At 39.3% G+C, this 26,430-nt stretch overlaps 1 protein-coding gene across 5 annotated transcripts in view; it reads right to left on the minus strand.

The window, feature by feature from the left end:
• The window catches only part of Atp8a1 (ATPase phospholipid transporting 8A1), a 215,073-nt gene that overhangs the window by 96,880 nt on the left and 91,763 nt on the right, over positions 1-26,430 (minus strand). For all 5 annotated transcript variants that reach the window (XM_042678094.1, XM_042678098.1, XM_042678097.1 and 2 more), the window contains 6 exons: positions 25,793-25,898; positions 23,710-23,792; positions 21,823-21,872; positions 20,262-20,331; positions 14,105-14,189; positions 10,924-11,063 (listed from right to left, as the gene is read on the minus strand). In XM_042678094.1, coding sequence (XP_042534028.1) covers positions 10,924-11,063; positions 14,105-14,189; positions 20,262-20,331; positions 21,823-21,872; positions 23,710-23,792; positions 25,793-25,898 — 534 coding nt within the window. The remainder of the gene's footprint in view (positions 1-10,923; positions 11,064-14,104; positions 14,190-20,261; positions 20,332-21,822; positions 21,873-23,709; positions 23,793-25,792; positions 25,899-26,430) is intronic.

A 26,430-nucleotide genomic window follows, 5' to 3' on the forward strand; every position in this document is an offset into this window, starting at 1 on the left:
GAATGCTTTTGGATGCAAGTAATAGAAAACGATGACTAACAATGGCTAAAGTGAAGGTTTTCTTTCCTAACCTAAGTAGAGCTGAGAGACACTGCTGGGTATTATTAGATTAGGAGCTTAACTATCCATATTTATTCTCTTAGTTTCTCTGACTGGCTCAGAGTAGCTGTACAAATACAACTATAACAGCTATGTGGAAGATAAAAATAAGGAGGTAAGCCAGATGTGGTGGCTCAAGCTTGTAATTCTAGCTACTTGGAGGCAGAGACAAGGGGACCTCTGGGTCAAGGCCAGCTCAGGCATAAAAGTTTGCCTGATTTCATCCTGACCAATGTCTGTGCAAAATGGTACACACCTGCCACTGCATCAGGGAGACAAATAGGAAGATCACAGTCCAAGTTGGTCTAGCCTCGAAGTAATACACTGTCTCAAAAATTACTAACACAGAAATGGAGCTAGGGGTATAGTCAAAGTGAAAGAGTGTCTGGCTAGTAAGCTTGAGGTCCTGAGTTCAAACCTCAGTACCACCCAAAACAAGAACAATAAAAAAAATCAAAATGTACCAAGTGTATCTGATTCTTCTTAGAAAAGCAGAAATGCTCCTAAAACCTCCAACCCAATGTTTCTAAATGAAGTCAATTTCCCAGCCTGTGTTACAGGCCTACTTCTTACTGCTAGTATTTAGCTTCTCCAGCCTCCACAATAGAGCTGTCAAGGAAGAAAGGGATGAGGATGTTAGCCAGTCAACAGTCTTGGCTACCAAGAGCATGCAGATAGGCATGCATCTGCAAGGTGTTTGTATGAAGACCCAGCATTCATATCAATAGAGCTCCATGTCTCACCATCTTGCCTAGTGAAAGCTGGTTCATTTCGTAAAGCCCAAGCTCAAACTTACTTTCTTTTTGTCAGTTCTGGGACTTGTACTCTGGGCCTGGGTGCTGTCCCTGAGCTTCTTTTTGCTCAAGGCTAGCATTCTACCACTTGAGCCACAACCTCATTTCCAGGTTTTTCTTTGTTTCTTCTTCTTTCTTCTTTTTTCTTCCTTCTTCTTCCTTCTTCTTTCTTTTTTTTTCTTCCCTCCTCCCCCTCCTCCTCCTCCTCCTCCTCCCCCCTCCTCCTATTCTTCTTCTTCTTCTCCTTCTCCTTCTTCTTCCTCTTCTTCTGTGATTCACTAGAGATCATGCTGCCCAGGCTGGTTTTAAACCATGATCCTTAAGGCTCAGTCTCCAGAGTAGCTAGGATTCTAGTTATGAGCCACGGGTGCTGAACTTTTTTTTAAAAGCTTTCCTTCACTTCTTTTTTTTGTAAAATACTGGGGTAACCAGATAGCCAAAGATCCAAAATGTGAACCTGTTTGTTAGAAATACATAAATATACTCAAGAACTTTCTAGCTCTGCTCCAAGAGGAGATATAAGCTCAGACACTACACCGCTCCATATTACCACACACAAACCTCAAAGAATGACTTCATTGGAGAGATCACGTTGAAATCATATTTAAAAGAAGGGAAGTGTCTGATTTTGCACAGGCAAGAGCAAACATTTTCAAGCTAAGCAACAGTGCAGGAGCACAGACATAGGGCCAATAAGGGATGCTAAGAACAGTTACATGTAGGTTACCATGAAGCGTGCTGGTAGCGGTGATGAAGGAATTTCACATACGTCAATGTGCATCAAGGAAACACCGTGTTCTAAACATCTCTTCATTTTTCCCTTTATCCTGAGAGATTCCTGAACAGGGGTCCTTATTCATTTTAGTGGAAAGCTCTGCAGCTGCCTGTGCTTTTACCCTGGAGTCCTTTGTTGTGAGATTAGCATCTTGAGTGATGGACGGCTCTGCCTTTGGAAATTAATATCTTCAGCTACACAGCAATCATTAGAAAAAAAAAAGATGTGAACTTTGCGTGCTTTTCCTGATCATAACACTGGCGTGTTCGAGTTGTAATCAATTTCACCCCAAATATGGATTCGCTTACACAGATGGCCGCTAATGGGCATTATGGGAATTACATAGTCAGTGTGCTGAAACATGATAAAATTCCCATGACATTTCTGGAATAAAAAAAAAAAAGGCTAAACACTAATTTTACTTTCAAAATGTCACCATGCTGAAAGTTATAAAGGGGTCAAGTTAATGACTCTTTGACATAACGTAGACTTTGTTATCACAGAAAAATCATGAAATAATATTTTTTCATCTACTGAAGCCCTCAATCTTATGTTCTCTCTTTTAGATGTAACTTTTTCTTTCTGGCTGGTCCTGGGGTTTGAACTCAGGGCCTGGGTACTGCCTTGAGTTTTGTTCATTTTCTTTTTTTTTGCTCAAAGCTAACACTCTACCACTTGAGCCACAACCCACCTCTGACTTCTTTACTAGTGGTTAATTAGAGCTAAGAGTCAGATTTTCCTGCCTGGGTTGGCTTTGAACTGCGATCCTCAGATCTCAACTTCCTGAATAGCTAGACTCATAGGTGTGAGCCAGTGCTGAGATTACAAGCATGAGCCACCATGTCCAGAAAATTTTCATATTTACTTTTAAGTGAATACAGTGATGAAGAGAGAAAAAATATCTCCCTTGTCTGGACAGCTAAAAATACCACCAAAACCAATACCTTATCCAACATGTGTTAATATGACTTTAAGTCCTAAACAATGAATTCAGATTTAGGCAAACAATCAGCTGAGGCGGGAGGATCTGGGTATGACTGAAGAGATCACATCAAAGGCAGAGGCATGGAAAAGCATGATACTTCTGAAGTTGCTATTTAGTCAGTACAAGAATGAGTTAAAGTGGCGGGGAAGATAGGGCTGAAGAAGCCAGCAGGGAACAGAGCTGAAGGTTCTCTGGTAGAGAATTTCAGAAAGGGAGACACAGGATCTGATATGCATTTCGGAAAGTTCACTAGAGGTGACCTGGGATGGGTCAGGAAGATTGGCTGTTAGAAGAGCAAGTTAGTCATTGGCTATGGCTCTTTGGCTCCTGGTGATCTCGGAATCTGGATGTGCTGTGGAATTCTCAGAACTATGCCGCAGTGCTGTTTCTAAAGACTCAAAGGCTCTTCCCTGGGCTCCATGCTGCTGGCAGTATTTGCTTCTGTGGTTTTTCATCTCAGCATCTTCCAGCACTTCCTGATGCTGTCTCATTTAAAAGAGAATTCCTTACCTCCTTTCCTTGAAGTTCAAGCTAGGCTACAGGCCTACAGGCTGAGATCACTAGGCGGCTGGAATGGCTCATTTGCTGCTTCCTGGAGAAATCACGCGACTGGTTAATTTTTCTAAGGCTAAGAGTTTTTTTAACTTGATGCTTTTGGAATCCTAGACATCACATTTGAACTCACAAAGCCAACGATTTAGCAAATGAGGCTAGAATTTGCGCACACAGCTGAAAGGAATCAGGCTCTGAGTAGTGACTGGGTGTGGCTTGCAAAAACAACACATCCATCTTTTCTGAGTCAGAAGACAGACTTATCCAATGTGGATCTACTAGGATAGTGCTTGTAAGAAGGGATCTATCATGCCAGGAGGGAGATATTAGACATATAAGGAAATCTGAAGTTTTATAATCAAAATCTAAAGATAAGTTGAAGAGAAATCATGAAAAATATCCCCACCCCCTTATATGTAAGGAATCTTGGATCCACAGCTTGGAGTACATAGAAACTGCTCCGCAGCTAGGGGTTATCAAACATGCTGATGCCTCCACTCACATGCTGGTACAAAGAGTACACAACCACACACTTCATTACATTTTGCTGTTCAAGTCTCCAATATCTTTTCTGCATTCTTGATTTCTTCTAAACCAAGCTGACAGCCTAAACTATGGTTTATTAACATGAGACTTGGAATTAAAAATAGAATCAGTTTGCTACAACAGCAAAATCACTACTGTTTGTAGTGGGAATAAAATGAGAAGAGTCATCTCAGACTTTATTTTGTGGAGGGCTATATTAGGAAAAAAGGTTGACACAGCTGTACAGTCACACAACATATTTGTTGTGAATATTATAAATGATGTGCATTATAAAATATAGAAAAAGATCTAAAAACAGAAACAGAGTCTAGCAGTCTAACAGTCTCCTCTCACTGAAGTAGAATTGGAATGATGATGTCTACTTTGGAAGCTCATGAAATGAAGAGTCAGGAGGTGGGGAACATAGCTTGGAGGTACTGTACTTGCCTGGCCTGTGTGAGGGCCTGGGTTTGATCCCCAGCACTGAAAGAAAATAATCAGGGTGAAGAGCAGAAGGCTTAGAGCTTAGTAAAAGTGGCAGGTCTCAGTGGTAGATGAGCCAACTAGCTCAGATGTTCTTAAGCAAATAGGACCACAGGAAATGACAAGAATTGTAAACCACAAAAATCACCAGCACATCACGTAAATTCTCATCTATTTCTTTTAGTTCAAGTGAAAGTGATATCTGCAGCTACTAAGGAAGAAGAGTTGTGGTAGTTATATCTGAAAAAGCATTCCATTATAATATAGAAGTTTCCGTGAGCTTGGCAGCCACCCATGTTCTAGAAAAGTTATGTTTTCTATTAGGTTTCCTATTTCTCTAGGGATCCTTTAAGCTTTTAACATTGACATATGTGCAAAGGATGCTTAACAGTTGTGCTTAGTCACACTGAGTGCAATTATCGATCTATATTATACCGCATCAATGCAATCTTTAAACATCCCCAATATATCAACCAGTCTAAAAAAAAAAAAAGATCTGAAGGTCATTGGAGTGTCTGGATGCCTTATCTCAGTGCATAGGACACAGATCTGCTTGGAATTAAGAGGTTTTGGTTTACTGTTCCTCTATAATCGCTAAAACAAAGTCAAGAGTTCTTCCTGCTGTTCTTTTGCCCAACTATGCCCCAGAGCCTAGAACAGAGTTAGCTACTGAGCTAGGGCTTAGGCGTTCATTGTTGCAATCATTCTTACTATGTTCTTACATTTTTCTGTAGGTAACTGGGAAGACAAGGTTTTGTTTTAACCAAAAGAATGCCCTGTGTCAAAATTATTAGCTCTTTTTCTCTCCTAAATGAATCTATAGTGACAACACATTTGATACTAAGGCCTTCATCAGTGTGGAGAAAGCATGAACCAACTGTATTAGAACCAGGGACTAGACTTTCATTAAGTATGCACTTACTAAGCTCCAGCTTATGAATAATTGATTTAACCGAGCAATTCACTTATTCATCAAACATTTATTGAGTGATTAGCACAGACCAGATAGTTAGTCTCTTTATCACTGGAGATACAGTGATGAGAATGAAAACTATGGTTGCTGCTCATAAAGCTTCAAGCCAGTGGAGGATTTACATTAATCACAAGTTACAAAAAGTATCCAAAACACAACTGTTATATGAACAAAGGAGAGCCAGAAGTATAGCTAGGAAAGCCCAGAAATAATTCCCTGACCCACACTCTATTAAAACTAAAATGTTACCAAATAAATATATAGGAAAAGTTTTCATTTTTTGAAAATGTACTTCTAAAACCACATCTCATAATCACAGAAGTAAAACTTTTATCACCAAGGAAGGACAGCTCAATAGGTAATGTGTAGCGGGTTAAAAGATACAATTGCACTTTATGTTGAATCAAATAAATGCAAAAATTTCAGTCAACTATATTTTGCATGAAGGTCCACCTTCATATATCAACCAATTATATAAGACAGTAAGATCAGAGCCCTCTCGGTGCTATTAATTTTCAAAGGAATTCAGTATCATAGCACAACTAGGAGGAAAATAATTTATGTGTCTTAGCAACACGTTAGAATGAAATTAAAGTGACAGATCAAAGTAAAAAGGTGAGAAATTTCTGAGAAACTATTGCCTACCAAACTTACCACTTTTTAATTACATTGTTTATACTTCTTCCAGAACAAGTACAAATAAATACAATTTTAAGTTAAGTTTATTTTCAAAGTCGTCACTGATTTTTTCAAAATGTAGATCAATAGTGCAAGCCGTGTCTTAAATTTAGATGATGCGTGCAAATATATATCAGCATCTCTCAAAAGAATGAGGTTAAGGAAGACAAAAGAGGTCAGGTCTGTCGTCAAAAGAGTGAGACAACTGTAAGTTCTCTCAGGTGGTGATGGAGAGACCTGGAGGTGTCACTGCCCACGGTCCCCAGCGGGGAGCTGCCATCCTCTGCCTCCAAGTGGGTCAAGAGAATGGCGGCGGCTTGTGACTCTCAGTGGTCCCTTTTGCATGCCATCTCTGCCAACATTCTTATGGCTGCTCGATAAGCTACACTTTTCTAGTAATAAGTGTCATTCTTGCCTTATCTTTACTAAAGGGGGGGGGGAGATGCTACAGTAATGAATTCTTGAAGCATCTAATGCTAATTGAATTATTTGATGAGCATTGTAATGGTAGAAGTAGAATTTTAACTATTCTAAAACGTTTACCATACGAATTCAAACATTGGAGCATGAGCAGTGCATCCTAGTAACGGACAGGATGACGGTATTTTATAAGTAGGTTTATTAAAAACCCCCAATTCTCTTTTCTTAATGCTTTTCAGTATTGGCAACAGTATCCTGAGGATTTTTTTTCAAACCTCCCACATTCTCTTCTTTTCGTGTAGCTCTCTGGGTGGGAGGCTGGAGGAAAGGTGGCATGTTTCAGTGCCCTGAAGCACTGAACCCAAGACATATGCCAATATTTTCTTCTATTTTTCAGCCTATTTGGGTATATTTTTTCCTGCATATGTGTGAGTTGTAACGCCGAAAGGAATAAAGCCTCAATTAAAATGAAATGGCGAATAGACACATGAAGAAATGCTCAACCTTTCTAGCCATAAAAAAAAATCCAAATCAAAACAACACTGAGATACCACCTCACCCCAGTTAGAATGGCTATAATCAAGAACTCTTGATTATAGTGGGAGTGTAAATTTGTTCAACCACTTTGGAAAGAAGTATGGAGGTTCCTCAAAAGACTCCACATAGAGCTCCCCTATGACCCAGCAATCCCACTTTTGGGCATTTACCCAAATGATCACAAACAAGACCATACTAAAGCTACCAGCACAACTATGTTTATTGCAGCATTATTTACCATAGCTAAGATATGGAACCAACCCAGATGCCCCTCAGTAGATGAATGGATCAAGAAAATGTGGTATATATACACAATGGAATTCTATGCCTCCATCAGAAAGAATGACACTGCCCCATTTGTTAGGAAATGGAAAAACTTGGAAAAAATTATATTAAGTGAAGTAAGCCAGGCCCAAAGAAACATAGGTCCCATGGTTTCCCTTATTTGCAATAATTAGTGTATGTCTGAGACAAGCAGAAAAGGTCAGATAAGTTGATGTTAGGCGAAATGAACCCCAAGATAAGTATTCAAATGTTTTTTCTTTCATGTGATTGTTTCTAACATATTTATAGGATGATTTCTTTGTTGCTTTGTATGTCCCTCCCCCATGGTATAACCCCTGCTTTCACTGTATTTGATATTGGTATAATTTGTGGAGGGGAAGGGAAAAAACAAATCATTTAAATAGGGATACAGGTGGACCCATTGCAACAATGAGATGTACAAGATGTTATGTTGAAAAACCAACTTTACATCTTTGGCTGGGGGAAAGGAGGCGGGAAGGGGGGTGGGAGATGGGAAGGGATGGTAAGGGGAAACAAAGGAGGAGGCAACAGTGCTTGATAAGAAATGTACTCATTATCTTGCCCATGTAATTGTAACACCTCTGTATGGTGTTTTCACAATAAAATAAATAAATAAATAAAACAAAAAAATTAAAAAATTTGTCTACTAAGGAACAAAAAAGAAAAACCAAATTATGAATTTGAACACATATGGGAGAGATAAGAGACAGTGAACAACACTTAAATTACAACCTTAATTACGCTATAAAGAGCTCATTTATTTTATAATATATTTCTGGATTTTTTTCTGGGGCAGGGGGCTGTTGGGAATCTGTATAAACCTTCTGAATGTTTTAGAGGTAATTATTAGTTCCCATGTAGAGGGCATTTTGCTTCATTACTACAAATACATTCAGAATTATCTTGTATGGTCACTCCAATGTTCTGAATGTTTGGGAAGTACATTTTCTAAAAAAGTTCACTCACACGTAACATTCTATGGCTTTCCAACTGCTCCACAGAGCCCCGGAGTTGTGAAAACCATATTAGGACCACCATGAGGACAAGGTGGTCTCATGGTTTAAAAATTCACCATCTTAGATACCAAATCCAGAATTATGGTCTGCATAAAAGCAGGTTCCAAGAACGTAAAAAAAGATTGCATAATCAACATGTCTCAGTTAAAGCGGGTAAGGAAGAAAGCAAACTGGAGACACTCTAAGCCTGTGACAGTTAAATAGAAAGCCATGGTGGCACCCAGAAAGACTGGTGGTCTGATTTGTTGAAATTTGCCTCCCTAGGGTGGTTTTCATGGTGGTAACCACAGCTGCTACTGAACACCAACCCCAGCTGATTAAAACAAAGAGGAGAGCTCAGACCAGGAAAGTGACATATTAACAACCCTGCAAATCTTCAAAGGACCAGAAGTTGGCAGAAGTACTTTTTAGAAAAATAGCTCAGTCACAGAGACCCCTATGCAATTTTTCTCCTTAAAAAAAAAAAAAATTCTGCTCACATCTTAACTGGTCAAATAACCTTTTGAGGGCCATGCTGAGTTACTATATCTCTAAAAGCATCTTTTGAACCAAGTCTGTTAGTCCCTCCTCAGATTCCTTCTTCAGGATTCTTCACTTAGGGCATTTGCTCAGAATGTCACCTAAAGGGCTATACTTGTGCAGCTCTCACATTAGTACATTTTAATTGATTAATGAGGGTTAATTAAAGAAACAATACATGAGAACCCGATCTTAGAGTAGGAAAGGACAGAGAAAACAAACAGGCTGGCTGAGTTAAGGGGACCCAATCTCTAGCTTTGCAAATCTCAGATTTCTCAAGAATGACAGCACATGACTTATCAGAAAATAAAAATGAGTTATTTCTAATTTCCCCATTTAACTTATTTTTAGTTAAGGGAAAGTCATAAGGGAGGTTTCTCTATTTGGATACTAAATGAAAGAAAAAAATACTGCTTTAATAGAGATTCTCTGGCAACTTCAGATTTCAATGTAACTCATGATCGCCATCTGCTGGAAGAAGATTGAATGTCTACTTCAGTGAATAGGAAGTCCTAAAATTTTAGATCACATAACAACTGTTAATCCAAGAACATCTAATTTGTAAACTCTAGGAGGAAGAATTTTAGTACACTAAACATTTAGCCCCAGGATTTTCTATGCTGTGCTTCAACTGGAATATACTTTAATACATAGGATTTTGGTTGAAAAGATTAAAAGTGGTGAGTTCTGGGGTCAGATCATTTTATTTTAGCACATGAAGTTTCAAAGAAATAAACATAACTATATTGGGAGGTAGTATCAAGAAAGAGGCAGACATATTGTCCCTACCACCACAGTGATTGAGTATGCACATGCTCTAGTTATAAAGGCATTTTCATTAAGTCAATTGATAACAAGCACTATCAAAACTATAACCATTTTAATTTTACAGATAAAGCAACCAAGGCGATTCAGCTGGAAAGTAATAGATACACTACAATGGGTGTTTGTTAACAGTGGCAAGAACTCTTGCTTCCTTAATTAGTAATAGCAACACACACATGTAGATAAGATTTATTATTGCTTAGATGAAAGGAGAATCACAGTGTTGTATAGAGATGTTTTGCTTTTTATTCCTAGAGCCCCTTGAGCAAGGCAGAGGGCAACTCTGTATATACCTCTAAAATCTAGTATGGGCAGGGGGAAGGCACATATATGCTATTGTACATGTTAGAGACAGGATAAAAACTGAGTTCAAATATTAGGGGGTGATATTTAGATACATATGTACATACCTATCACTTTCTATATAAATGGCCACATTTATATGAACCTGGATATTTTCCCTTATAAAATACATAAAACAGAAGGGATGTATACCATAAAACATAATGCAAGATGCAAACTACCTTCTCTAAAAGTGTTCTCAAGATACTGAGTTACATGTGTCAAATGTGTATGACAGAAAACCATCTGTCCTAGAACATGAACTGACTAGTTACACGAAGGGGCAGGAAGTTGATGTTATGTAGTAAAGGGGCAGTCACATGGGAAGCTGGAGGGAAAACAGTCCTGGAGCTCAATCCTGTGGCTGCCTCCCAGACAGGATGTGCTAGAAGTACCTATGCTAATAGTCAAGAAGGAAAAACAAATGTCAGCCTTGACCTATCAGGAGAAAGATCAAGTCAACCAGAGTTCAAGGGCGGGATTCTATGCTGCATAAGCAGGAGAACAGTTGGAGGAATTCAGCCAATAGGTTGTTACTTAATGGAGACTGGAATGCTTGAGGTAAGGTGCCTGAATGCTTCAAAGCATGAACATGGGAACATGAGGAGTTGTGCAAGCTTCAAATCACTTAACCTCCCTATTTCATTGATTTCTTCATCTGGAAATAGGAATAATTTTTAAAATTCCAATGGACTAGACATTCTACACAAAATGTCTTTGTTAACTGAACAAGCAAATTTCTTGCTGTTGGTACAGCACCAGTTACAGGACATCCATCACTTTTAGACTTTTTATCAGGAAAACAAGGATATCTCCAGGTCATACAGAAATGACAGAGACCCAGGAACACAGCAGGGTAGCCCAATGGAAAAACACTGGCACAGAGACTAACCTGGAAAGAGTAAAGACACTGCACAGTAATACCCAATCTCAGGGATTTTACAGCAAAATGTAAACTATGTTCATGCATAGTTGAGAATCAACATTGGATGTTGTGTCAAACTAGTTTGCTTTTCATTCTGTTGGTCCCTGCCAGAAAGAAAGTTCCTGGAAACCTAACTTCCTACTGTAGGATACAAACGTCCCCCACGCACCTTTTCAATGAGCTCGTAGCTTTCCTCCAGCTTTAGCAGCCTGTTCTGCACAGATGTGGATGCTCGGTGGTACACAGCTCGCCATTCTTGGAAGTCACTCTCTGAAATCTCAGCCACAGCAAAACACAAAGTTCTTAGCCCTGAAAAAGGCAGCACAGACCCCGACATACCAAGGAAGACTTTATTCACAAATCCAAGTCCAACATTTCCATGATAAGAAACAAGTTTCATTCTGAAAAGATGGCTTCAGTTCAATTGCTGAAGTCGAATTCAGTTATGACAAAAACTGTACGTGTCTGCTTTGGGGGAATGTTCATCCAGCTTTCAAAATTGGTAGCTTGCTTTTATTTTCCATCTTCCACAATTAGACTTTTCTAAAAATCTGAATCCTATCAACCTCTTCCTTTGCTTGAAATCCTTCCATTATTCCCCAGGATAAAATCTAAACCCCAGAGTATGGCTCACACAAGTTTAGTCAGTGCTTTGCCCCATTCTCTACCATTCATTTCCTTTGTGTCACAGCCTCGGCACGAGCATTCGCCCTCCAATCCACCCTCAAACATCATTACACTGTCTACTTAAGACTTGTATCTACTTTCAGACTCAACTTTAAGCTGGGCATAGTGGTCTAGCTTAATGTAATCTCAGAATTTAGGGGCTGAGGCAGGAGGATCATCAGCTTGAGCAACATAGTGAGTCTCAAAAACAAGTTCTTAAAGCATTGTTTTGAGGCACTCTCCTCTCCCTTAGCCTCCACAGGCAAAAATTTCCAAACACTCCTACAACAGGAATGACAATGTTCTATCGTTTTTCTTGTGGGCCTCCTCTATTAGGTTGAAGCTCCTGGATGGCAGGGACCCATATAGTTCCATATACCTATAACCAATATTGGGCACAGTGGCTGAGCCAGACTGATGGATTCATAGATGCTAATTGGGAAGGAAGAGAGAAACCATTGGCAGGATCTACCTGATCTACCTTCCTATTACTTGGCTATTCAAATATATTTACTTCTGTTCTCTCCCACGATAAAGGTAGCGTAACAAGACCATAGTTGAGAGACAGAGCAGCAAAGAGTAGTCATGAGACACAGACTGACAGAACAGTCAAGACTGTTGCCTGAAGTAACTGCCCCTTAGGACTCACTTCACCTCAGCCAGAAAAAAGTAGAGAGAGCCAAGTGCTGGTGACTCATGCCTTTAATCCAGCTACCCACGAGGCTGAGATCTGAGAATCGCTGTTTGAACTGGCGGAAGGAAAGTTTGTAAAACTCTTATTTCGAATTAACCACCAGAAAGCAGGAAGTGGAGCTGTGGCTCCAAGTGTTAGAGTGTTTGCCTTGAGCAAAAGGACTCAGGGATAGTGCCCAGGCCCAGAGTTCAAGTCCCATGACCAACAAAAACAAACAAACAAAAACAAACAAAAGTAGCTAACTGGGACTGGAAGTGAGGACAGACAGAGCATTTGTCAGTCATCCAAGGAAGAAGTCAAACCTTCACGCCTAGTCATTTATCTCAGAATGACTAATACTAGACTCCAGACCTTGTGACCTTTAATCCAATCAAATATAATCAGGGGAACACATTAGAAACAAGAAGCAAAGAACGTGGAGTACCCAGCCCTCTTACTGGGTCACTGAGAGTGGAATGAAATCTGTGAGTCCGCATTTTCTTTTTGGGAAACTTGGCTGGAAAAGTTATCGGGGGCAGCCATGATATATATAGAAGTGTCCATTCATCCTAGAGCCACAGACATTGGGGTGAAGATGGGACCAAGCTAATTCAAGTCTTTGTCAATGAGCCAGTGTGTGGGTATCACCAGGATCAGAACGGACACGGATGCCCACTGTGTCTCCATTCCTCAACAAAACACAACCCATGCCAATCCTGTGTGTCAGGTGGTGTGACCCAGCCATCCCCAGTGGAGAAAAGTTGACCTTGAGGGACACTAGGAACACGCTTTTATTTTTAGAACTAGGAGAAAGATCTTTGGATTTTTGTTTTCTCAGAGCCCACCCTTGTTTTCCCATAGAGTTTATTTATCTATCTAGTTTTAAAAACAACATTCCTATCTTTACTCAAGCTTGGATAAGAAGGAAATGGGGAATTGATTGGGGATCAAGTTTGGGACCATTGGCCACTTTCTTAGCTGAAAGAGGAATGAAAACCAAGACAGGGGATTTAGATCTAGCCCCGGTTGCCACATAGAAATTCTTGTAGTAACTGATCCTAATGCTTGCCCTGCACTATCCTTCATCTTGTCTGTATCATCTCTCCAGACCACATGCTGCTTGCCTCACACATGTACGCCATGAAGACAGAGACAAGGCTACCTTCACTTACCAGGCACTCTTAGGCCTCCCACAGAGAGCCATGTGGTTAAAGCTAAACTGTTCCAAGTTGAAACTAAACTGCCAAACTATTTCAATGGTCATTAAGTTTATCTCCTTCCTGTACTCAGATTAGACTATCCCAGTTCTTGGACTCCAGTGTTTTTCCCCAAGGAACTGCTTGATTTGCAAGGTAAAATATTTCAATTACAAATGGGATCCATTCCCAAAAGTATATGTTTTTAATTCCTGTCACCTAAAACAAGGGGATACAGTCTCATAATACTTGTGTGTGTGTGTTCCAGTCCTGGGACCTGAACTCAGGTCTTAGCTCTGTCCCTGAGCTGCTTTTGTTCAAAGCTAGCACTCTACCACTTGAGCCACAGCTCCATTTCCTCCTCTTTAGTAATTTATTAGAGATAAGAGTCCCATGGATTTGCCTGCCCAGTCTGGATTTGAATTGAGATCCTCAGATCTTAGCCTCCTGAGTAGCTGAGATTACAGCTGTGAGCTACCAGTACCCCACTTCAGCATTTTAATAAAAACAGTTTTAGAAAAGTTAAAAAAAAAAAAAAAGAGTGGGAAGAGCACACAGTAGAAGCTCAGTTAACAATAATAACTGATTCCTTTAGAATCTCTAAGTAAAATAATATGTGACCCTGTGAGACATCAAAAGTATATGATTTCAGAAGTGGCACTGTGGCTTAAGTGGTAGAGTGCTAGCCTTGAGCTGAAGAGCTGAGGGACAGCGCCCAGGCCCAGAGATCAAGCCCCAAGACCAACAGAAGAAAAAAAAAAGTATATGATTTCTTTGTGTAATAACCCAGCTTTTTTCCCCATATAAATGCTCACCTTCTGTAGCAAACTGTTCTAAATGCTTTAAGGTGATTTCCTTGTATTTTGAAGTCTCTGCAAGTCGCTCATAAATTACAGTGTCCTGGAAAACAGATGCATAATGTACTTCATTAAGAATTCTGAGTTTTAATAAAGTTGATGTTGGCAACCTTTTTAGTAGCAAGTCTGTATAAAAGCAATCCATCACTTGTCGTATTTTTTTTTTAAGTCAGAATATTTTCACTGATGAACAGCACTAATTCCGCAAAGACGTGAAGAAATACAGCATAACACTGAATACCAGGGTTTTCTGTCAATGGACTGAATCAATCATGGACAGAAATTAAAGTTAGGTCTGCAATGGTTGTGTCTGTACAAAACTTTCCTTCTTCTTTTTAGTAACAATACAATATAACGGAATAATTCCATAGTATTTATACGGTATTAGCTATTATGAGTAATCTAGATAGGATTTAAAGAACAACAGGTACATATGAAATGCTAGGCTATCTTATATAGCAGACTTGACCTTCCATGGATTTTAGTGTCTGTGGGGGCCCTGGAAACAATCACCTGTGGCTACTATGGGAGGGATCCTGTGGGAAGATTCTAGTTTTGTTATCTTCATCTTCTTTCAGAATGTCTAGTTACTCCGATGTTCAAAACCTCATATTCTACCAATTCCTCACTTGCTTCCTACAAACAGGGAGATTTCACTTTCCTGCAGGTTTTGGAAAATTGTAAAAGTATTCATAGGAAGAATGGTCCAGAACTCAAGAAAGTTTGGGAAATGCTGTACTGTACAAAGCCTAAGAGCTTGATCTGTTGCAAAACTTCATGGGGTCTCTAAAATGTCCTGGTGCATAGCAGAACTCTCAGAAGGCTACATGATACATTCCACAACCTCACTTGACCACAGACCCTTTTAGAGCCATAACGCCTCTAACTGGATCATGTTCATGGAGGAACACATTTACATTGAGGAACCCTTCAGACTAACTGTAAATTCCTGATACAGCTGAGTATTTTTGGTGGTGCCACTTTCAGACTCTGTTGATTTGATGTATAAAATAAAATTACCGGATCATTTGTCTAAGTCTCTTTCAGCTTCAGCTTTATGCACCATTTATGTTTCTCTAGTTTTCACTCCTTTATAAATTGCCTATTTGTTCTTAGCTATTCTCTGGCTTTGGTTTAATTTTTTTTAAAAAGAATTTTAGTATTCTGCCTTCACGGTTTTATTAGACCAGGAAAAAATAAATCATTTACCTGCAATTGCTTTCTCAGTGGTCTTACCCACTTTGGGGTCTCTAGGCTCAGGGCTGAGATTTGGAAGCTGGCTAATGGAGAATGATTTAGAACCCTTGAGAGAAACAGAACATAGTGACCTCAGTGCAGGTGGGATTTCCTAGGCCCCAATTATGAATTTCTTTTCATTTCTCAATGGTGTAATGGGGAAGGGCATAAAGCAAGAGGAAATGATAATAATTCCCCTCTTGGCCCCTTTCTGGGATAGGGAGGTATAACTTATGAACTCTTTCTTTTTCCCCCCAGAGGCTAGGGAAATTTTCAATGACATTAATACAGCCCATTTCCAAACTAAGAAAATCTTCTGAAAATTAAAAACATGAACACTGAAGTGATATGGGATAAAGTTAGGGAGATTAACTTCTGCTGTAAGTGTATCCAAACATCCTAGTGAACGAAATTCATGCTTAGAATATGGAAAATTAACTTCTGCCTTTCTTAGACTCCTGCTGACAAAAAGCAGAGAACCAAAATATGACCTTCTAGAGTACATGGATTCTAGGTTTTTAAATAACCACCACAATCAGATGGCCATGCTTACCTGTGAAAAAATACACGGTAACACTCTTTCATCTACATCAAATATGTGGTACGTAACTAGGAGCTAAAAAAGGTGGGAGTGGGGGAGGGCGTTTCCAGCCTGATGCTGGTATCTCATGCCTATAGTCCAAGCTACTCAGGACCAGCCCAGGTAGAAAAGCCTGTGAAACTCTTATTGCCAATTAATCAAGAAAACCCAAATTGGAGATGTGGCTCAAGGGGCTAGAGTAAAAAAGCTCAGGGACAGTGTCCAGGCCTTGAGTTCAAGCTCCACCAATAACAAAAATATTAAAATTCAATATTAAAATACATACTAACAAAGGATCAGATTCAGAATTTATGGTTATAAAAAAATCCTCACTGGATTGAATTGTCTTGTGTCCTGGCCCTCAGCAAGGTAAAAGTAGAGAATCACAGTAAATGATGCTGCGAGGCATATAACACGGGTGAAAGAAATTCATGCTTAGAATTCTGTCTAAGAAAGGCAGAAGTTAATTTCCCATATTCTAAGCATGAATTTCTTTCACTGTGCGAGAGTCTAGAACTCTGAGGACAGTAAGACTCAGGATTCCAAACCTACAACTGGGACTCCCAATCACCCAGCTCAAGACTTCAGTCTAATGAGCCATTTGGATTTTGCCTATTTAAAAAAAATTTTTTATACTAACTTTATCCATCATGGCTCTGGAATGGAGGAGATAGAGTGATAGATGAACATTTATGCTATCTTGGCTAGAATGTTTTCTTTTCCTCCTTCCCTCCCTTCTTCCTTCCTTCCCTCCATCCCTCCTTTCTTTCATTCCCTTCCCCTCCCAGCTCTGTCTCTCTATTTTTTTTAATTTCATTGTAAAGGTGCTTTCTTTCTGCATTGGGGTTTGAACTCAGTGTTTAAAAAAAGTCATAATGACACCCCTCTCTGTATAATTAATGTAAGGTAAAACCCCCCAAAAGCCATGCTTCTCTTCCTTTAATTTTCACTTAGCAATTGGTTATTGGGCTTTTGTTATGACCAAATACAATCTGAAGTCCAAGCAAATGAGTCCATGTAAGTGGATGATGTCATGGTGTGTGTTTAGGGAAGTCTCTTTTTGCTTTAATTTATTTTTCAGATAGGGTCTTGTGCTTTTTGTTTGGGACCAGCTTCGAAATGACTTTAGTCCCCTTACCTCTGCCACTTTTGTAGGTGGGACTAAAGTTATGAAGATGTGTACCACCATAATCAACCTGTTTTTAAATATTGTCTTGACATTTTTTCTTTTTTTCCTCGGGCTCAGGCTTGAACTTTGATTTTCCTCTTTCTCCTTGATGCATAGCTTGGACTATAGGTGAGAATCATCATACTGGCCTGGAATATATTATTTTTCAAATTTTGGTGGAACTTGGGTTTGAATTCAGGATTTACATTTGCTCTGCTTACTTGTTCAACTGGCATTCTACCACTTGAACCATGCCTCCAGCCCTGATGGTATTTTTAGAGATGGAGTTTCATGGGCTTCCAGTCTCAGGTTCCTGAAAGCTTGGATTATAGGTGTGAGCCACTGTTACTTGGCTGGAATGTATTCTTTTCTCTTTTTTTTTTTTGCCAGTCCTGTGGTTTGAACTCGAGGCCTGGCATTGTCCCTCAATTTGTTTGTGCTCGACTAGTGTTCTACTACTTGAGCCACAGTGCCACTTCTGGCTTTTTCTGAATAGTTATTGGAGAAAAGAGGCTCATGGACTTTTCTTCCCAGGCTGCTTTGAACCATAACCCTCAAATCCCAGCCTCCTGAGTAGCTGAAATGTCTTCTTAATGAAGTCTTATTGTCTAGGTTTTCTGCTGGAAAACTGGTGATTATTCACTCTATCAACAAATCAATAGGCTCTGTAGATCCTGTTTCAAAATTTAATATGCTTTTCTAATTTCTTCTACTTTGTGTTTTTCATTTCTTTTCTGATCTCAGGCTAACATTTCTTTCTTCAAGATGTTATGACCGAGGTCAAGATGCACTGTATACATAAACTGCTTTGCTAAATGGCCAAAAAGAAAATCCAATCCATAACCTAAAAATTAAGCGAGGGACGGGGTGAGGTGGAAGGTGTATTGAGAAGGTGACACTGATCAAGAGCACTGTATTCATAAACTGCTTTGCTGAGTACCAACTCCTTTGTACAACTATTTAAAGACCATGAAAAATATTTTTTAAAATTCCCTGCTTTTAGATTCCGGCCACACTTGTTAAGTCCTAACACTGTATCTATCTTCCACATCCCCCAGCTTCTCCTGGAGAAGTGCAGGCTTTTCTGCTTTATGGCCCAAATGTGGCTTTCAACTCTTTCTCATGGTATGGGCTATCACTTAGTCTACTCCCTAAGCCTAGTAGAAATCTCCTAATGAGCCTAGATAATCCTTCCCTTCAGCACCCACGGCAGTCAATTACCAAGTCCTAAATCTTCCTTCTCAGTCTTCTTTGCCTTAGTTCATCTTCACAACACTTATCCACACTTGTCTGCACAGCTATCAGTAGCTCAATGGTTGCTGTGCCAGGCATCTGTTTTCAGCCTTCAATCATCTTTCCAATGGACATCTTAATTCTCAAGAGAAAGCTCTTGAGAATTAAGAAAAACAACTACTCAACACACTCACCCTTCTGCCTCATGGTCAGCTATTCCTCCCCAAACCACAAAGTACAGACAGTGTTTAAACATTCCTCACTGTTTCACTTGTAGATACCTATTTACTACTGCACCATAGTTCATAGCCAATAGGAGATCAAGTTAATGTACGCAAATCATCTCTACGGTTATCACAAAAGGAAGTCCAAAGTTTTCAGTTTTCTTTATTCAATGATTTAACTTCCCAAACAAGAAATTTTAGGCCAAAGACCATTCAACACTAAAGTTAAAAAGAAGAATTTGGCTGTTGGAAACCAGGGAGATAGCTTATCATTTAAAGTAGAGGTTTAAAGGCTCTTTTTATTCTCTTGTCATTTGGTACTTTATCATTGGAATGTGGAAGATCTTTATAAGGTACCTTAATACTTTATTCTAATCTATCCATATATATATATATATATATATATATATATATATATATATATATGTATGTATGTATATATATATCCTAGCTAGTCTTAAACTCCTGAGACCTTTTTCATATAATATCTTCCTATCTCCAAAAATCCAGTTCCACCTCTGGGGATATAAAAATCTTCAGTGAATAAACGATATATGTTTGAATCAATGGGAATACCAAACCAAAAGAACTCTGTAACAAAATAATTCTTCCCAAAGCTTCTAAAACCAAGGTATTCAAAACTGCATTTCAATACTTTTGAAACAAGGCTTAGGTTTCTCAAGTTTAATTTCCTAGTTTCTGTGAGATAGCAAAATGGTTGATTCTAAATAGTTAAAGCTGTAAACTTCCCAGCTGGTAAATCTAAAGGAACTAACTGGAAAAGACAAGTCAGAAGGAAAATACAACAACGAAGTGGGGGAGGGGAGAGACCCTGAGCAAGGTGCCAAATGTACAATCCTGTCTACTCAGGAGGGTGAGAACTGAAGATCAAGGCTGAAAGCCAGCCAGGGTAGGAAACTCTGTGACACTCTTATCTTCAATTAACTCTCAAAGAAAACAAGGAAAAAAAGCCAGAAGTGGAGCTGTGACTCCGTGGTAGAGTACTAGCCTTAAGTAACGAAGCCAAGGGACAGTGTCCTGGCCCAGAGTTCAAACCCCAGTACCACCACCACCACCAAAGAGAAAAAAAAGCCCCTGGTCAGCTGAGTTCTCCTTTTTCCTCGACTGTAAATGTACATTTAACCAGGAAAACTCACGATTATTTTCTGAACATAGTAACTTGCCAATAAACCGAAACCAACTAAAAATAAGAAATTCTGCTATAATTAGAATGGAAAGCAAACAGTAATTACTACATGAAGAAATTCTAGCAACTGTGTGATCAAAATTTTTTTTATACCACTTTTATGGTTTTTAAACAATTAGATTAAAACTACCAGTGTCTTATTACATTCTAATACAATTTAAAAATACTTTCTGTATTTAGTCATCAACTAACATAGTTTACATAACATAACCCTCAAATATTAGGTATCAAAAATTGAACTATAAAAATAACCCAAGCCAAATTGTTTCAACACCCCAAGTTTACCCAGAAGGAATTCCACATTTTGCCAGAAGAGGCTGAAAACTATTATTATAAAACACCAACAAAAATGGATGTCAGCAACTTCATGTTAAACATCTGTGTTACATTTTCACAGCAGAATGCCTAACACGTACATTATAAACCACCATAAATCAAAACAGTGAAAGACAAAAATAAAAACTTACAGCTCCTTTGCAATAGAGTCTTAACTTCCCAGATGGAGTGCGGACAATCACTGACATTCGCTTTCTAGCACTGAAAGAAAGAAGTTTTCCATAATGGGTCATCAGCCTGAGTATGTGCATGTATGTTTATCATGCCTCACATATTTTAATACTCACAGTGAAAAAATAAATTCCAACAAATTATGATCTTATTCTTCTACATATAGACATGTACCCTCATGTGGATACTTTTGAAAGTTACATTACTTCTTTTTGTCAGTTGTGAGGCTTGAACTCAGGGCCTGGGTGCTGATCCTGAGCTCTTTTACTCAAGGCTAGTACTCTGACACTTTGAGCCACAGCCCCACTTTTGATTTTTGAGTGGTTAATTGGGGGTAACAGTATCATGGGGACTTTTCTGCCTGAGCTGGCTTTGAACTGCAATTCTCAGATCTCACTCTCCTGAGTAGCTAGGATTACAGACGTGAGCCACTAGCACCTAGCTTATACTACATATTTAAAGGTACCATCTACCACCTCAGAGTAGCAATTTACAACATGGTTCCCTAGGAACCAGCAAGTGTTAATACTCACTGGTGTATAGATTTTTAGTAAGAATAAGTGGTAATTTTAATTTTAATATAGGAAAACACTAACACTTTCAGAAATTACCTAAGCATCTATCATTTGGTTTCTATGATCACAGCTATCCTATGATGGCAATGCACTCTTAAAAGACCCTGAAGCTGAGAAGGTAGCTGTGCTAAGAATGTACACTGGGTGGGAAACTGCATACCTTAGAAGGCTTGAATAGAGGCTCTAACTGAAGACCTCTATTATTTGACATTAAGAAATAAACAGGCCAGGGGCTGGGAAGGTGGCTCAGTGGTAGAGTGCTTGCCTTGCATGCATGAGACCCTAGTTCAATTCCTCAGCACCACAAAAGCAGAAAGATCCAGAAGTGCTACTGTGGCTCAAGTGGCAGAGAGCTAGCCTTGAGCTGAAGAGCTGAGGATAGTGCCCAGAGTTCAGGCCCTGAGTTCAGGCCCTATAACTGGAAAAGAAAGAAAGAGAGAGAGAGAGAGAGAGAGAGGAAGAAAGGAAGAAAGGAAGGAAGGAAGGAAGGAAGGAAGGAAGGAAGGAAGGAAGGAAGGAAGGAATGAAGCAAGGAAGGAAGGAAGGAAGGAAGCGAGGGACCAATCACTTTGTTTCTCCTTTCTTCCTACTAGATGACAGCTCATCTCCTTCAGTTTCATTATCCTGAAGACAAATAGACATTGGGATCACACAATCAGAACACCACATTCACATTAACTACACATAAATCCTGGCACTTTGGGTATAATGACATGCCAGATCAGTAGCTGCTATAGTTTGGAACTGAAATGTCTCTGAAAGGAGACAGCACCCAGGACCCCAGTTCAAGCCCTAGGACTGGTCCCCACCCCCACAAAAAAGTTGGAACATTTCACCTAAACAAAGCATAAATAAAACCAAAGCACATATTCTAATTTAAAAGGGGAAAAGTAAAATCGACAGGAACTTATTGTGGCAAATCAGAGTAGGTGAGTAGGTATTTTACCTGGTGAACTCCAGGACGTTGAGTAATTCGTATCGTTCTTCCTGCCCCAGCTATGAAGGAATGAAACATAAGATTATACAGCGTTGGAAATAACTCTAGCTTCTTAGAATAATTACTGGTCATGAAATTTTATTATAACAATGTCAACATACATAAAATTGCAGGCTAATAGAAACAGTCAAAAACAAGAGAAAGAAAACCATGGGCCCAGATATGTGAGAAGAGTGAGACTTTCCAACAGGCAGTAGATCCAGTGTGAATATACCGAGAAGGTATGGAAGATACTTAGTCACGGTAACAAAACAGTGCAGTGAAAAAAAGCAGAGGACTTATCTTTAGGTATTGAAGGAAAAATAATGTACCTTTAGGAAATAATTTTCAGTTAGAAAAACACAGAAGAAAAATAATAGCTGGGCAGTGATAACTCATGAGCATATTCCTAGCTATTCAGGAGGCTAAGATCTGAGGGTCAAAGTTCAAAGGCAGCCTGAATAGACAAATGTGAGAGACTATCATCTCCAAATGTCCAGCAAAAAGCTGGAAATGGAGGTGTGGATCAAGTGGTAGAGCACCAGCCTTGAATGAAAAATGTAATCAAGAGTCTAAGATCATGAGTTCAAGCCCAAGTACTGGTACAAAAAAAATAAGTACTGAATATAAAGATGTTAAGAAAACTGGTATGAATGTCATAGAAATAACAATATTTTTTAAAAGAGATAATAACTGTTCAATTAGATCTCTGATATAAGGTTCAATGAAAACTGAACTGTTTGAAAAAGGCACTATCTTTGCAAAAACCACCCTGATGAAGATATGAAGCATTTCTTCATCCATCCATCCATCCATCCATCCATCCATCCATCCATCCATCCATCCATCCATCCATCCATCCATCTATCCATCCATCCATCCATCCATCCAGAAATTCCCTTGTGCAGCTGCCCAATCAATCTCTTCTCTGCCTTGAGGCAACCTCAGCTCTAAATTCTATCACCATTAATCACTTCTGCCTGATGTCAAGCTGCATATAAATGAAATTAAAAATGCACTCTTTTGTGTATGCCTTCTTTTTTTCTTCAACATCATGTTTTTGAGATTCATTCACACTGCTGAATCAGTAAGTCATTCCATTTCATTGTTTAGCCATTCCCTTTGTAGGAATATATCACAATGTGATTTTTTCATTCTCCTAGTGATAAGCATTTGGTTTGTCTCCAGTTTTTGGCTACTGTGCATAAAGATGCTAGGAATATTCCATTGCGAGTCTTTTGGTGGATAGATGGGAACTTTAATCTGTCTGACGTAATTGTCCTATAGTTGTAGGGTCAGGTGTAAGGTTGCCATTATTAGAAAACTTTGAAAAATGTTTTAGGAAAGGATTGTACCATGTTACACATTCACACCCATATATAATGGCTTCACTGGTTCCACATTCTCTTTGGCAGTCAGTATTGTCAATATTTTTCACTATGGCCTTCTAGGTGGGCGTGTAGAGAATGTCCGTGTGGTTCTGCATTTCCTTTCTGAGTAATAAAGTTTCATCACAAGCCTCCTAACCTCTCAGCTGTGATCTTTTGTGGCATCTCTGTGCAAGCCTGCTGCTTGAAACACAACTTGAGGTGAGATGTATAAATGCTTAAGGAAACAGACAGAGGAAGAGAATGTGGCGACTGCTTGTGGGGACAGAATTGGGGGGTGGGCTTCTATTTTATTAGGATCCTTAAGTTAACAGCCTTTTCTTGGAAGCTCTGCACATGTATCACTTGGTTTAATAAGGAACGTATATTATGCGTAACTTACTGAATCGATGAGTTAACAGCCTTTTCTTGGAAGCTCTGCACATGTATCACTTGGTTTAATAAGGAACTTATATTATGCGTAACTTACTGAATCGATGATGACCGAATCAGGTGTTCTTCCAGTGAAGACGAAGTTCAGCTGCTTGGCGGCTCTGACCAGTGCTCCCTCATCTGTTTCAGGAGAGCAGGATGGAAGGAAGTCCGAGAGACAGGAGAGACAGAGAAATACACTCATGTGAGCATGAAATACATTTTCATCAAAAGTCTTTCCATTCTGGCACCTGCTAGTAAAATCTTTTTAAACTACACAAATGCCAAAGGAATGAGAGAACAATCTTTTTTTTTTTCTTTTGATAATGCTGGGGGTTGTGGGGGAGGAGGGAGTTGAGGAGGTGGGGAGGGAAGGGATGATAGGGAAAACAAAGGAGGAGGTAGCAATGCTCCATAGGAAATGTACTCATTACCTTACTCCTGTAGCTGTAACCCCTCTGTACACTACTTTTACAATAAAAAAAAAAAAAATAAAAAATGCTAGGGGCTGCACTCAGGGCCTTGTACATGTTAAGCAAATGCTGCCCCACAGCCAGACATCCCCAACCTTCGAAAGATAATAGTCTGAAGTCTCTGAAACACATATAGACCCTGGCATCCTGTTTCTGACTAGTAAGCTTCACTGTTAGTCATGTACCCAATTAGAGGGTTGAGATTTAGCTCAGTGGAAGGGCTACCAGTTGCAAGACCCTGAGTTCAGTCCTCAGCACCTAAAAAGAATAGTGCCCCTTAGTGTAGAAAATTCTCTAGAAACTTCTCTCCAAATGAATAGCACAAAATAGTCTTAAGTTGTATCTTTTCTTCCTATAAAGTTGAATGCAGAAAAGCTAATACTAGTCATTGAAGATTGCTTAAAATGGATATTTCATTATATATGAACTACTTTCATTATTGCCTTAAAGACTTTTCATGATCAAGAGAGGGTGTGGGGATAAGAAAACACATAGGAACAAATCCAGGGTGCCTGTAATCCTAGCTACTCAGGAAGCTGAGAGGATGACAGTTCAAAGCTAGCCCTAGCAGGAAAGTCCATGACACTCTTATTTCCCATTAACAACCCAAAAAGTCATAAGTGGAGCTGTGGCTATCTTTGAGTTCAAAAGCTCAAGGACAATATCCAGGCTATGAATCATAACCCTGTGACTGACACTGGAGGATAAAAAGACCCCCAAAACAAAACAAAACAAAAATCAGAAAACAAACCATAGATTCTATGCTAACCAGATGAAATGTGAAATTTTCTTTGTAGGAGTTCAGCATGTTGTACAAGTCAGACACTGGCTTACACAGTCAAAGTAAAGTGCTTCCCTTTCCAAATGTATACCCTTCTCCCTAACAGGTTCAGTTATCAAACTGGTTTTTACCTAATCATATTTTGAAAATGAAACCTACATGTTAACTATTGATATTTCAATTTATAAATATTTTATGCAATCTCTTAAAGTGTATAAAACTTTACTCAACTAAATAGAAAACAAGCACCCTGGGGCTGGGAAGGTGGTTCAGTGGTAGAGCGCTTGTCTTGCATGCCTGAGGCCCTGGGTTCGATTCCTCAGCACCACATAAGCAAAAAAAAAAAAAAAGCCAGAAGTGGTGCTGTGGCTCAAGTGGTAGAGCACTAGCCTTGAGCTGAAGAGCTGAGGGACAGCGCCCAGGCCCAGAGTGCAGGCCCCACGACCAGACCGCCCCCCCCCCCAAAAAAAAACAAAAAGAAAACAAGCGCCCTGCTATTATTCTTAAAAGAGGAAAGGAAAAATCAGTGTTCTAAAATCATTATTTCTAGGTACACAGATCTTCCCGTTCTATCTGCTTCTGTGAAAAAGGTACTTATAACTAGTATAAACTTATTTAAAAAGGAGGAAATTAGGATTATATATTCATTCACATGAATTTTATTATTTACCTCCCTTCATGTTGTATACCAAAAAGGACCTGTATCTTGTTATACATTTTAACATGTATCCTGAAAGGTGAGATTTTTCTTATTAGTAAATGCAAATTTTACTTAAAAAAAGACAATTTTGTTTTATAACCTTTTCATATTAAATACATATTTTGAAATCTACATTTCCTGAACTATTTTCCACACAGAAGTACTACATGGGCGGTTTCATTTGTACCTGGAGATGCTGCTTGATAGATGATCTTTTCACCCTCTCGTTCTGGTACTGCTGTGTGGCAGATTGCCATCATGGTAAGAAATTCACATATGATAGGTGCGGTTGGCTGTGACAAAGGAACACAAAAATTTTAATTCTTTTCAGTTAACCACTTCAACACCACTCTGATAGTTATATTATTTCACATCTAGCTCTTAAGAATGCAGCTTGGGCTGGGTGCTGGTAGCTGATGCCTGAGGAAGAGATCTGAGGATCATGGTTTGAAGCCAACCCTGGGTAGGAAAGTCCATGAGACTCTTATCTCCAAGTAACCATGAAAGAATGAGTCAAAGTGGAGCTATGGCTTAGCAGGTAGAGTACTAACCTTGAGCTCAAAAGCAGAGACAGTGCTCACACCCTGAGTTCTAGCCCCAGGACCAGCACACACACACAAAAGCTTGGAATGTGAGATTAGTTGTAGGGAGCCAACATGTATTATGAACAAAGTATATTTCCACCCAAATTACTATAACTTGTACTTCTTCATTCACCTTCCAGATAATTAGGGTGGGGCAATGCTCAAAGTTGAACTCAGGGCCTCACACTTGGGAGGCAGGTGCTCTTACCTCTTGAACCAAACCTCTAGCCCTTTTTCTCTG

The sequence above is a fragment of the Dipodomys spectabilis genome, unplaced genomic scaffold, assembly GCF_019054845.1.
Source record: "Dipodomys spectabilis isolate Male_0828 unplaced genomic scaffold, ASM1905484v1 ptg000043l, whole genome shotgun sequence".
Taxonomy (NCBI): Eukaryota; Metazoa; Chordata; class Mammalia; order Rodentia; family Heteromyidae; genus Dipodomys; species Dipodomys spectabilis.